We start from the raw sequence: 13,945 nt of genomic DNA, 5'->3' as shown, positions 1-13,945 counted from the left end.
ACCCTAACTACTGACAATGTTCACATAGGCAACTTGTTTTTGAAGGGACACACATATATTAACATAATCCCCTATTTCATTTTTGTGGGTAATGATAGTATTACATGATGCTTAAAATTTGGAGTATGAGTCTTAACTATATATAGGAGCAAAAGTTACTGCAATTGCATGGGATTTATAAGACAGGCTATGACTTAGATATAAGTTTTTTTTGTCTATATTTGTGTCTCCATCCTCATCTTTCACTATAAAAGCATTTTGGATTGCAAACAAATACAAACGAATAGAGATAACTTCAACTAGTTTTAACTGACCAGAAAAAGCATGTGATACTCTGGTTATGGGTAACATTTCTTCATATACTTAACATGTGATCTCGACAGTTTGTGGCAGACTCCATGGATGAAAATGACTGTCCCATGGAGTTCAAAATGGAAAATCTGATCACTGCACATAGCTCAGTAGTTTTCTTTTGCTCTTTTTTTTTTTCTGAGATAGTTTCTCTGTGTAGCCCTGGCTGTTCTGGAACTCTCTCTGTACATCAGGCTGGCCTCAAACTCAGAGATATGCTGGCCTCTAAAGTACCGGTATTAAAAGGGTTGTACTACCATGCTTGGCTGGCTTGGCAGTTTTTTATTTTTAACTTTTCCACCCAGAGTAAGCCAATAATCCTAAGTATGAGCCACAAAGCTATTTACAATTCAGGTTCATCAGCTACCTTTGCTTGTGCATGATGTAGGAGTCATATCAAATGACCAGTCTGGAGGCACTTGCTGTTCTCACGCTCCCATCACCACCTAAGTGGCATGTACTGAGCTCCCTCAGTGTCAGACAGAATGCAACTTTTTATAATGTCCTCCTCATCTGCCTGGAAACCTCCCCTATTGCTTTCTTGTCCAGTTATCATCTGTAATCTTCTTTAGCATAAAAACTGCACTAATACAGTAAATCCTGCACTGCACATTTTGGGCTCTCTCTTTGCCAGACTGAGATCAAGAATTTTATCTTGAAAAGAAAAAAAGATTTGTCTTTGCTATATCTTTTTTCTTCAAACTTTCTATTTATTAAGCATATTATAGGTGCTCAATAAGGAGAATTAGGGAGGCAAGTACCCAGAAAAATAAAGTATCAGCCTTGAAAAAATTTTACTGTTAGAAAAACAAAGGCTAACATTATTTCTTTTATTTTTGGTGCTGGGGAAATCTCACCCAGGGCCTCATGGTTGCTGAGCCACACACTTAGTCTAGCATGTTATTTTTAAACACAATTAAAAGCCACATATCTAAACATCGATTCAACTGGCTAAATTGAACTTCCTGCTCTGCATCAAAAGAACCTACCAACTTTTTGGATGTACTCTACAATCACCTCAACTTACATATTTCTAAGGAAAGTCAGTGAATAGTGTTACCAATGTTTCTTCAGTCTCTCTTATGTTTTTCTCATTTAATGTGGAAGTTTACTCCCTTTTTAAAAATAAGAACTTTCCCTGAAGTAAGTGAAAGTAGTGTTAGTCTAAGAACGATATCTCTAGAGCCAAGGGTTTCTGAATGATTTCCAGCAACCAGGCTATAAACCAGGCTATTATGAACTGTGATAGAGATGAGTCCCTGTTCTTCATAATAAATCAAAATGAGAACATAGTGTAATTCTTTCAGGGCACAATTACTCTGCAGTGAGAGTTTCAAGTGATCACATGTACCTGGTGTACAATTATAGACAAGTACTTTTTAGCAATTTATTTTTATTTTATTACATTGATGTTTTGCCTGCATATATGTCTGTGTGAGGATGCCAGATCTGCTGGACCTGGAGTTACAGACAGCTGTGAGCTGCCATGTGGGTGCTGGGACTTGAACTTAGGTCCTCTGGAAGAGCAGCCAGTGCTCTTACCACTGAGCCATCTCTACAGCCCCTATAGACAAGTTTTTTTTTTTTTTTTTTTCGAGACAGGGTTTCTCTGTGGCTTTGGAGGCTGTCCTGGAACTAGCTCTTGTAGACCAGGCTGGTCTGGAACTCACATAGATCCACCTGCCTCTGCCTCCCGAGTGCTGGGATTAAAGGCGTGCGCCACCAATGCCCGGTTTAAGTTTTTTTTATTTCTTTTTTAAATTAATTTTTATATATTTGAATTACAAACAAGATTGAATTACATGACAATCGCAGTTCCCTTCTCCCTCCCTTCCTCCTCTACCACCCCCCCCCAACTAAAATCCTACCTGTCATATGTCCTTTCTTCTAATCTACACCTGACTCAAAATTTCTGCTTCCTCATGACCTCTGCATCCTTCCTTTTCTTCCCTTCTCACTCTCGTAGCTTCCTCCCCCTCTTCTCATGTTCTCAATTTGCTCAGGGGATGGTGACTCTTTCCCCTTCTCCAGGGGATGAAGTTTGTCTCTTTTAGAGTCTTCTTTGTTTACTAGTATCTCTGGCAGTGTGGATTGTAGGATGGTAATCCCTTACTCTATGTATAGACAAGTTTATACTAAAACTCTACTCCTTGCTTTCATTCTGTGAAATGGGGATATTACCATTTATCTTACAAGGTTCTTATGAGTTCAAGTGCAGTGTGAAGCACACAGTAGACAGACAAGTCATAAAGATTACCATCATTATTATTCATCATGCTTGTAAGTAAAACAAAAATTTATAATGTATACAGATAATAAGGCCAATCTAATGTCCTTTAGGAAAGATATGTGATAAATGGTCCTTTTTGTAGTTGAAGATATTTAGTAATATCACTTCAACATATTACTTTATAAACAAAAAGCTCTTATAGTTTTGGTTGTGAGCCTAGCCTTTAACAGCTGAGCTTTCCCTCCAGCCATACATTTATACAATGGAGTACTACTCAGTAGAAAAAAAAAACAATGAAATCTTGAAATTTGCAGGCAAATGGATGGAACTAGAAGAAACCATCCTGAGTGAGGTAACCCAGACACAGAAAGACAAACATGGTATGTACAATCTCATAAGTAGATATTAGACGCAGAGCAAAGTATAACCAGCCTACAATCTACAATCCCAGAAAAGCTAGGAAACAAGGAGGAACCTAAGAGAGACATATATGGTTCCCACCCAGAAGGGGAAAGGAACAAGACCTCCTGAGTAAATTGGGAGCACAGGGGAAGGGGGACGGAGGTAGGAGAAAGAGGAGAGGAGAAGGGGAGGGGGAGGAGAACATGAGGGATCAGGAAGGTTGAGTTGGGGGAAGAACAGAGAAAGACAGGAAGGAAAGAGATACTTTAATAGAGGGAGCCATTATGGGATTAATGAGAAATCTGTTACTAGGGAAATCTACATAGATCCACAAGAATGACCCCAATTGAGAGTCTAAGCAATGGTGCAGAGGCAACCTTGGGTGCTCTTCTCCATATGATGAGATTGATGAGATTGAATGTCATCATGGAGCCTTCATCTAGTGGCTGATGCAGAAGCAGAGATTCACAGCTGAGCACTGAAGTGAGCTCCTGGGGTCCAGTTGTGGAGAGGGAGGAGTGATGAGCAAAGGGGTCAGGGCCATGCTGGGGAAACCCACAGAAACAGCTGACTTAAGCAAGTGGGAGCTCACGAATGCTGGACTGACAGCTGGGAAACCAGCATAGGACGGAACCAGGCCCCCTGAATGTGGGTGTCAGTTGAGGGGCCTGGGTATCCCTGGTGCATGAATGGGCTTTGGGATACTCTCTCAGCTTAGATACAGAGGAGGGCCTAGGCCCTGCCCCAAATGATGTGACAGACTTTGATGATCCCCCACGGGAGGCCTCCCCCTCCTTGAGGAGTGGATGAGGGTAGGATGGGGGTTAGTGGGGGGAATGGGAGGACAGGAGGGAGAGGGAACTGGGATTGGTATGTAAAATAAGTTTGTAATTTAAATAAAAATTAATTAATTAAAAATAAACAGCTGGGCTGGAGCGATGGCTCAGTGGTTAAGAGCACTGACTGCTCTTCCAGAGGTCCTGAGTTCAATTCCCAGCAACCACATGGTGGCTCACAACCATCCGTTATAAGATCTGGTGCCCTCTTCTGGTGTGCAGATGTACATGGAAGCAGAATGTTGTATACATAATAAATAAAGTCTTTAAAAAAAAAACAAAAAGCTTCTGTTAGTGTTTCGTCTAATCATGGATTGTGACAAATATTTTTTTTCTCAAAAGCTTTTAGTAGGAACTAGGGAGATTCCTACTAGGGAGATAATTCAGTCAGTACAGTGCTTGACACAAACTAGCAGCACCCGGAAAGAGGGGACCTTTTTTTTTGTTCTTTTTTTGGTTTTTCAAGACAGGGTTTCTCTGTGTAACAGCCCTGGCTGTCCTGAAACTACCTCTGTAGACCAAGCTTGTCTTGAACTCACAGAGATCTGCCTGCTTCTGCCTCCTGAGTGCTGGGATTAAAGGGGTACACCACTACTGCCTGGCCAGAAGAGGGAACTTTAAGCAAGGATTTGCGTCCATTAGACTGGCCTGTAGGACTGTCTATGGAACATATATTTTTAGATTTACTTTATGTATAAGTGTTTTGCCTGCATGTATGTATGTATACCACATGCATGCTTGGGGCTTCCAGAGATCAGGGGAAAGCACTGGACTCCTATAATTGGAGTTATAGGTGAGCTATCATGTGGGTGCTGGGAACTGAACCCAGGTCTTCTAAAGAGCAACAATGTGCTCTCAACCATTGATCCATCTCTCCAAGCCCCACATCTTCTTGATTAATGATTGGTGTGAGAGGGTCCAGCCTACTGTGGGCAGTGCCATCCATGGGCAACTGGTCCTGGGTAATATAAGAAAGCAGGCTGAGCAAGCCATTGAGAACAAGCCAGTAAGGACCATTCCTCTATGGACTCTGCCTCAGTTTTTGACTCGACTTCCTTCCATAACTTCCCTCAATGATGGACTGTGATCAGAAAGTGTTAAGTCAAATAAAGTCTTTCCTCTCCAAGTTGATTTGGTCATACTGTTTATCATAGCAATAGAAAACAAACTAGAACACTATACATGCATGAGGACCTGAGTTTGATCCCCCAGTACCCAAAGGAAAAGCTACATTAGTATTTTTCCAAATGTTAGTGAAATCTCCTAGCACTACATCACAGGGAAAGGCAATGTAATGTATGGAAGCTGCCACTTCCATCCCCGGGCTAAGCAGGCAGGGCACTCATACTGTTGATGCCCCAGTGAGAAGGAATTCCTTTCCCTGGGGCTGGTTAAGTGATCCAAAGCCTTTTCCTATATTTCTAGGGGTAAAGGCACAAACAGTTAATGTCCTAGATTAAGATCTCATATCAGTGAAACTGGGGCAATGGTAAATGCAAAATATTAATAGCTTGTTGGAGTAGAGCAGGGACTAGTAGGCTACACTCTCCTGAGTTGGCTGTTAGAGAAATCAGGGCTGCCCAGTCTTGCTTATCAGTGAGGGCAGGCATGCTGTGTCTCCTATTCAGTGCCTGTCTTTGAGGCTCCAATTGTAGTCTATTTGCTAGTCTCCTCTCCTTGTTGGATATACTGGTATAAAAGATAATTGTAGGGAGCTAGCTTCTAAGTTATGTAGATTTGACTACAAGAACAAATGTTTCTTAGACTGAGTAAATACTTTCATACCAGGACTCCACAGTGTGGGGTAAGGTCATTCAGTTTACCGGTACAAGAGGGAGTTATGCCCAATAATTGATTAATACATGCTGGGTTTTTTTGGAATGAATCCCACTGTTGAAAAGGGAGAACTAAGGCTTAACAAGGGTCTTACAGAAATGACAGTGTCTATTCAAAAGGCAGGTATTCCCAAAGTTCTACAAACTGGGTTTCCTCCAATAGAATGTGTGATGATCCAGGCAGGTCAGCCTCATGATTTTGTCAACTGAGATCTCACTGTCTGTATAAACCTGTGGCCTGTAGGAAGCACTGCTGCATGCATTGTCTCACAGTTGGGGAAGAAGAAACAGGTAGACCTCTGGGGTTTAGTGTAGCCTAACTGGTGAGCCCTAGACCACTAAGAGAACCCACCTTAAAGTAAGCAAGCAAGCACGCAATACCCCTCAACTCAAGTTGCATGGTTACTATGGAAAAGACACCCAGAATTTTCCTTTGTATTCCACATCCTTTTGTACACACATCTATTTGTTCACTGACAAACATGTACACACATCAAACACCCTATTCCCCTGATAAAAAGTCTGTAATATGGATGGCTGAGGGTATATATTTCAGTGGTAGAATGTGTGCTTAGCATATATAATGTCCTGGGCTCAATTCCTAGCCCCAATAACAAAAGTAAACAACTATGTAGTTGTTTACTTTTGTTATGTAGTTGTTTACTTTGTCTGTTGGTTTCTGTCAGCTTAGTGGCAGAACCTGAATCTACGCATATTTTAACTATCCTCTGTGCCCCAGGACCCCCTGCTGCTCAGACTGCAGCCTGGTGGGATTTCAGGTTTGCTGGCACTGGCTTAACCTCAGCCACCAAATGTAGGTTTTAACTAAGTCTCTTTCGTTCTATTTATCAATAAAAACTTGGGAGTCAGATGTTGCATTGAAAACCTGCCATATCAGAGAAGCCAAAAAAGCAACCAGCTGATCTTTCTTTTTGGCTGGAGACAGCAAGAGAAGTGTCTCTTTAATGTCTCAAACAAACAAACAAAAAAACCTACAAGCCGGGGTTTGTGCACGCCTTTAGTCTCAGCACTGGGGAGGCAGAGGCAGGGGGATCCCTGTGAGTTCAAGACCAGCCTGGTCTACAAGAGCTAGTTCCAGGACAGCCTCCAAAGCCACAGAGAAACCCTGTCTCGAAATGCCCCCCCAAAAAAACACCATCACCACCAACCCCCCCCACAAATCTCTAAGTCCCTCCCTACTCTTTCCTGTGCATCTCTCTATCTATATTCCAGGCTCCTCCACCTCTCTATGGTTAATTCCTGTCAACTAGTCAGTGATTCCACCCCCTGATCCAAGGTTAATTTTATTTATACAGTCTTGGAGTTTCACAGTGTGATCAAATATTTCGCAACGGAAGTCACACGTACCTTTGCTGTATCTGAAACGGAATTCCAGTAACCACCACTGAGTGAGAATTTCCCGCTACCTATCCGTGCCAATATTTCTTCTGGAGTATCATCAGGACCATTTGCAAATGGAGTGTAACTAGATTATAATAAAGTTAAAATGTCAATAAATAAAATTTCTCTTGAAGTTAGTAATGTTTATATTTACTTGTAGTTTCTAAACATATTCTGAGTAGTTCAGTTAATGTAATACTTTATTGGAGTTTATCAAAGTAAATAAAGACAGTAAAATGAAGCTTCATAGGCCAAACAATAGGTTATATTAATTAGACTTTGTGGTAGTTTGAATGAAAATGGCTTGACACCTCATAGGGGCTGGCACTATTGGGAGGTGTGGTGTTGTTGGAGTAGGTGTGGCCTTATTGGAGAAGGTGTGCCACTGGGGGCAGGCTTTGAGGTCTCACAAGCTCAAGCCAGGACTAGTGTGTCTCATTCTCTTCCTACTGTCTATGAATCAAGATGTAGAATTCTCAGCTACCTTCTCCAGCACCATGTCTGCCTGTATGTCACTGTGTTTGCCTCTATGGTTGTTATGATAGTGTGGTGAACCTTGGCAGATTCCATGGCAGGCCAGGATAACCTAGGCGGAGGGACAAACATGCCAGGCAGACAGAGCTTAGTGAGAAGTTTTATTAGAAAGGAAGGGGGGTAGAAGGAAACAGAAAAGACATAAAGGGGCACAGAGACAGAGAGGACAGAAGAGAAGAGGGAGACAGGAAAAGTCCTGTCTGCCCCAGGGGAACAGCAGGAAAGAGGGAAAAGTGAGGAGTGGGAAAGAGGAGAAGGAAAGACAGTAAGTGGGCAGAGGTCTTTCTTTTAAAGGGGTCCTTTGTACCTGGGCTGACCAGGGTACTGCCTGAGTGCATTCTGCCAGGTGACAGGGGCAGGTCAGCATAATGCTTGAATCCTTACAATGATGATAATGGACTAAACCTCTGAACTGTAAGCCAGCACCTGTTAAATGTTTTCCAATGTAAGAGTTATCATGGTCACGCTGTCTTTTCACAGCAATAAAACCCTAACTAAGACTTAATATACAATGTATGCATTTTAAATTATGACAGTCTAGAATAATATACTAAAACAGCATATGGTTATTACATAATCAGAATAAAAGTATGGAAATTAATTTAATTAATGATCTTAAACACAGCTATAGCCAGGTGGTGGTACCCACTTAATCCCAGCACTGCAGAGGCAGAAGCAAGCAGATCTCTGTGAGTCTGAGGCCAGCCAGGACAACACAGTGAGTCCCTATCTCAAAATCAAAACAAAACAAAAGAGGAAAGCTAATTTAATAAAGGATACAGCTTTAAATATAATTATAGAACTATATATATTAGTATGAGAAACATAGAAAGATATTTCAATATAGGGATTTAAAAATCCTACATCATTTAAATATAGATGAATAAATGCTTATGGTATTCGCTTACCCAGTAAGCATTGTATAAAGGAGGACACCAAGACTCCATATATCACAGGCAGCATCATAACCTTGTCGTTTCAAAACCTAGAAAAAGTAAAAGATGACAATTACCACACTAATCTTTTTTTAATGGGTAATGTGCCTACATCGTAACAAGGTTTAATGGGCGGCACACATCACGCAGTGGAGTAAATTCCCAATCATCACACTTATGAACCAAAAAAAGATCCACTACTATCTTTTTAAAAATATTATTTATATTTTGTGTATATGCCAGCTTGTATGTATGGTTTAGTAGTCTGCAAGTTCAGCTCCCAGGCCACTACCAAGGGTAACTCAGAGAAGGCTTCTCCAGAGCAAGGATTGAAAGATTTCTATAACTTCACACACAATCTGTTCAGGTCAAGCTCTTTATTATTCTGCCTCTAGTTTCAAATCTCTGCAGTTTATATGCACATACAACAGCAATTCTTTGGCAATAGAAAGGTTACAAGGCTATTTTTCAGGGTCACAAAGCATTCCCTTTGGATAAATAGGAGACACACACAGCAATAACTTGCCAGCTTCTCTCTCTCATTTTTGTTTTTTTTTCGAGACAGGGTTTCTCTGTGGCTTTGGAGGCTGTCCTGGAACTCGCTCTTGTAGACCAGGGTGGTCTCCAACTCACAGAGATCTGCTTGCCTCTGCCTCCCGAGTGCTGGGATTAAAGGCGTGCGCCACCAACGCCGAGTTCTATTCTACATTTCTTTCTTTTTTTAAAATTACTTATTTATGTCTATAGTGGTCTGCCTGCATGTACACCTGCAGGCCAGAAGAGGGCACCAGATCTGATAACGGATGGCTGTGAGCCACCATGTGGTTGCTGGGAATTGAACTCAGGACCTCCGGAAAAGCAATCAGTACTCTTAACCTCCGAGGCATCTCTCCAGCCCTATTCTACATTTCTTAAGTGTAACTAAATTTATAAGCTAAAAGTTTGTGACCAGTAAAATGTGAAAATACAAAATGCCCTTGTCTCCCAGTGCAGAGAATGTAGCTGTGCTTCAGAAGCCATATTAGTGAGTAACCATGGCAACCTGAGTAAGGGAAGGAGGAAACGTATGGTGCTGATTCGCATAGGCATATTTGCCAAATGTTAACTGGCAATAAAAATCCTTTCAAATCTGAAAATATATCTTATGCCCTATGTGACTAGAACAAAGAGGGGTCCTGTAACTATTTTGTACAAGGTTGGAACCTGACACCTCTCAGCCGCTCTGGCCATCTGTGTGCTCACTTCTCATTTGAGAAAGCTATCTCCCTCTGGAGATGGTTAACTGGTTAACAACCTCTTTCTGTAATTACACAAATATCAGGGCTTAAACAAAGAGTTAGTCTCCTAAGCTTAAAATCTTGTATCAATAAACTTTGTAAAAGTGTATAGAAAGTGTTAATAGCCCTTGGGGTCAAAGCAGGGACATGCTGCAGTTTCTATAAAGGCAGGAGGGTTGAGTTCAGGACTACTCTGTTCTTTTAATCTCTGAGGGGCTTTTATTTAACAAATCCAGATGCACTGAAATTCTGTCCTTGAGTATTATCTGTGAAAGTTCCACTAGGTCTACCTACAGAGACACCTCGTCTGACCAAATTGTCCTGTCAGTGAGATAATTATAGCGAACAGTCTTCTAAGTTTCTTTTCCACCAGAATCACACAGTGTAGGGAGAAGTCATCCATTTATCAGTACACAGGAATAATTGTGCCCAACAAATGAGGAATAGACTGCTAAGGTTGTAGGACAAGTCCCAAAGTTGTATTAGAGGGGACTATGTTACAACACAAGAGAATTGCAGTTAGAGGCAGCCAGCTATTCAAAAAACAATATTCCTCACAGGCCACGCCTCTTGAATTTTGTCCTTCAACAGATATGCGCATCTGGTGGGTTGGTCTTCTCAATATCAGCTGTAATCTATTGTGTAATCTTGTGGACTCCATCATTATGTGCACCACAAAGGCCAGGAGATGGGGCTGATCTCATGGAACTGGAGTTACATGATTGTTAGCTGCTGATCCTTTGCAAGAACAGCAAGTACTCTTAAATGGAGTCATCTTTCCAACTTCTTCACACCGTTTTTCACATATATTTGGATATTAAATGGAACTTTATTTTCCAAATCAATACACATAAGAATTTTAACAAAACATGATTAACACAGCCTGGTGTTGGTGGCACACGCCTTTAATCCAAGCACTCGGGAGGCAGAGGCAGGCGGATCTCTGTGAGTTCAAGGCCACCCTGGTCTACAGAGAGAGTTCCAGGACAACCTCCAAAGCAGTACAGAGAAATCCTGTCTCGAAAAACCAAAAAAAGAGAAATGATTAACAAATAATACCATATAGTAATCAAATAGAGCATTCTGCTTATATACATTTATGTATATTATATTAAATTCATAATACATTCATAAATGCATATATAAATCTATAATGTGTAACTGTATATAAATCATAAATATATAATTCATAAATGTATATATGAATTTAACATTGGTATTGAACATTTATTATATACTGCTGTGGGTACAGAAGGATACAGGACAAATCAAAGGTAATTTTTGTTTACATATTTCTTCTTCCTTTTTTTAAAATTCGGAGCTGAGGATTGAACCCAGGGCCTTGTGCTTGCTAGGTAAGCACCCTACCATTGAGCTAAATCCCCAACCCCTACACATTTCTTCTTGAGACATAATCTCACTATATAGTTCTGCCTGGCCTGGAATTCACTATGTAGACCAGGCTGGCCTAGAACTCAGAGAGATCCACCTGTCTCTGCCTTAGTGCTGCAATTAAAAGTGTCTGTGTTATCACACCTGACAAATTCTTAATGAATTTCTATTTTGAATGGGGCTATAGAAATTACTATAAATAATACTTTTTGAGACAGAGTTTCACTTGATAGCCCAGGCTAGCCTCAAACTTCCTTTGTCGTCAGGGCAGGTTGTGTACTCTTGATTCTATACTGAGCTTCCCTAGTACTAGGATTACAGGCATGCCTCTCATACCTGGCAAATAATACTTTTAAGAACACATGTAGCCTCATACAAATGATAAAGTGCTAAATCCACTAACTTGCATATTATTTGATTCACTCAAACATTTAATAATCATCACTGATTATTATCAGGCATGAATTATGACAAATTTTGAAAAAGATCAATTTCTTTAAAAAAAATAGAATCTAGCAGAGGAAATCAAGATATAGTTAACAATTCAACGTAAGTATTATAACAAATGTTAATAAAGACTCTGATATTGAGATAAATACATGATTTATCCATTTTTGGGGAGCTGGGGATCAAATCTAGGGCTTCTTATAGTTAGAAAAGCACTCCATTCCTGAGGATAATTTGAGCTCCAATTAATTCTTTTTTTTTTTTTTTTGGTTTTTCGAGACTGGGTTTCTTTGTGTAGCTTTGGAGCCTATCCTGGCACTCTCTCTGGAGATCAGGCTGGCCTCGAACTCACAGAGATCCGCCTGCCTCTGCCTCTCGAGTGCTGGGATTAAAGGTGTGAGCCACCAACGCCTGGCACTCCAATTAATTCTTGATATGGGGAGAGAGTTAGCTAGTTTATATTGGACCTACAAATAAGATGTCTGTAGGCAAAAGAGAGGAGGCAGAGGGCAATCAAAAGTAGAAGCAAAAGGCAAAGCTGTGTGTGGTGGCTCACATCTGTAATCTCAGAACTTGGGAGGGGAGGCTGAGGTGGGTCATTGCAAGTTCAAGGCCAATCTGGGTTCAGAACTGAGACCCTGTCTCAGAACAAAACGAGAGGACAGAACAGTGTTAATGATAGGCAAAATGGTACAAAGTGGCTAGAACTTCAGGAAGAGGATACTAGGAAAACTGAAGAGCTTTTGTAATGCCTTACTAAGGAATTTAGATTTTTCTCCTGTAGGCAATCTGATGTCATTGAAGCATTAGACAAGGAAATAAAGGACTGGCATTTTATTTCAATTAGTTCAGTGATTCTTCAATTAAACAATAATTAATTATTCAGTATTAAAGATAGAAAATGAGTTCTTAAATATACCCAAACACAGCAAGCACACTTTCTCACAATTACCTCTGGTGCAACAAAATTTGCAGTATAACAAGGAGTCATGAGAAGACCATTTTCTGCTCTCAGCTGTTTTGCAAAGCCAAAATCACAAATTCGAATAGATTCTGGATTACCAGATTCATCCACATAAAGAATGTTGCTAGGTTTCAAGTCTCTGTGAACCACCTATTTGAAATACAAATCAGAGATTTATGTTAACACAATACATTTCCCTAATTAATTTCTTTTTGTTTATTTATTTAAATTCTTTAATTACTACTCATATTTACATATCCACCCCCCATTCCCTTGCCCTCCCATCCTCCCCCAAGGAATTTCTTTATTCCCATACTGCCAAACAATGCACATAGCACATTATAAATGGTGTTAATATAAGCATAGCTGTCTAACTCTGACTGGCCTGGGCATAAGGAGGAGGAAGAAATAATATTAGTTACCTATTCCCTCTTGTTCAATTGGGTTAAGGAGAAATACAAATAGCAACTACAAATCTATCTCCAGATAATCCATTCATTTCATAACAGTTCTCCAGTCTCTACCATGTACCAGTGTATTATATAAAGAGCTGCACACACTGTAAGTAAGACTCATAAGATCCTGGCTTTTTCATGGTAGGCACTTGCAACATAGTGGAAAGGAATATAAGACAGGTTCAGATAAGCCATTTTAAAGAATGGGACAGTTTTGAGAGGAAATAATATCGGACCTAAGACCTAAATTGGACACTTTAAACAAGCCATGAAAACAGTGAGATGAAGCTATTCTAAAGTGAGGGAATAGCATATATCAAGATAGAAAAACACTGTCTCGAAAATCCAAAAATAAAAAAAGATAGGAAAACAATAAAGACACAAACTAGCATGTTAAGAGTAAAAACAAGGGCTGGAGAGATGGCTCAGAGATGGCACTGGCTGCTCTTCCAGAGGTCCTGAGTTCCATTCCCAGCAACCACATGGTGGTTTACAACCATCTGTAATAAGATCTGGCGCCCTCTTCTAGGGTGCAGGCATACATGAAGACAGAATACTGTATACATAATAGCATTTTTTTAAAGATTTTATTTATTTATTTATTTATTTATTTATTTATTTATTTATTTATTTATTATGTCTTCTGCCTCCATGTCAGCAGAGGGCACAAGATCTCATTCAAGGTGGTTGTGAGCCACCATGTGGTTGCTGGGAATTGAACTCAGGACCTTTGGAAGAACAGTCAGTGCTCTTAACCGCTGAGGCATCTCTCCAGCCCACATAATAGTAATTTTAAAAATTCAAATACAGCTGGGCAGTGGTGGTGCATCCTTTTAATCCCAGCACTCAGGAGGCAGAGGCAGGTGGATCTCTTTGAGTTCAAGGC

General features: G+C 40.4%; 1 protein-coding gene and 1 non-coding gene across 5 annotated transcripts in view; both read right to left on the bottom strand.

Moving 5' to 3' along the window:
- The window catches only part of Rps6ka3 (ribosomal protein S6 kinase A3), a 110,212-nt gene that overhangs the window by 9,032 nt on the left and 87,235 nt on the right, over positions 1–13,945 (bottom strand). For all 4 annotated transcript variants that reach the window (XM_027432762.2, XM_027432757.2, XM_027432759.2 and 1 more), the window contains 3 exons: positions 12,593–12,754; positions 8,498–8,574; positions 7,023–7,140 (listed from right to left, as the gene is read on the bottom strand). In XM_027432762.2, coding sequence (XP_027288563.1) covers positions 7,023–7,140; positions 8,498–8,574; positions 12,593–12,754 — 357 coding nt within the window. The remainder of the gene's footprint in view (positions 1–7,022; positions 7,141–8,497; positions 8,575–12,592; positions 12,755–13,945) is intronic.
- LOC113837675 lies at positions 8,614–8,718 on the bottom strand. Its single transcript, XR_003488367.1, has one exon. It is a non-coding gene; the product is annotated as a small nucleolar RNA U13 (small nucleolar RNA).

Source organism: Cricetulus griseus, chromosome X, assembly GCF_003668045.3.
Source record: "Cricetulus griseus strain 17A/GY chromosome X, alternate assembly CriGri-PICRH-1.0, whole genome shotgun sequence".
NCBI classification, from domain to species: Eukaryota; Metazoa; Chordata; class Mammalia; order Rodentia; family Cricetidae; genus Cricetulus; species Cricetulus griseus.
This window is presented reverse-complemented; position numbering and strand designations above follow the sequence as displayed.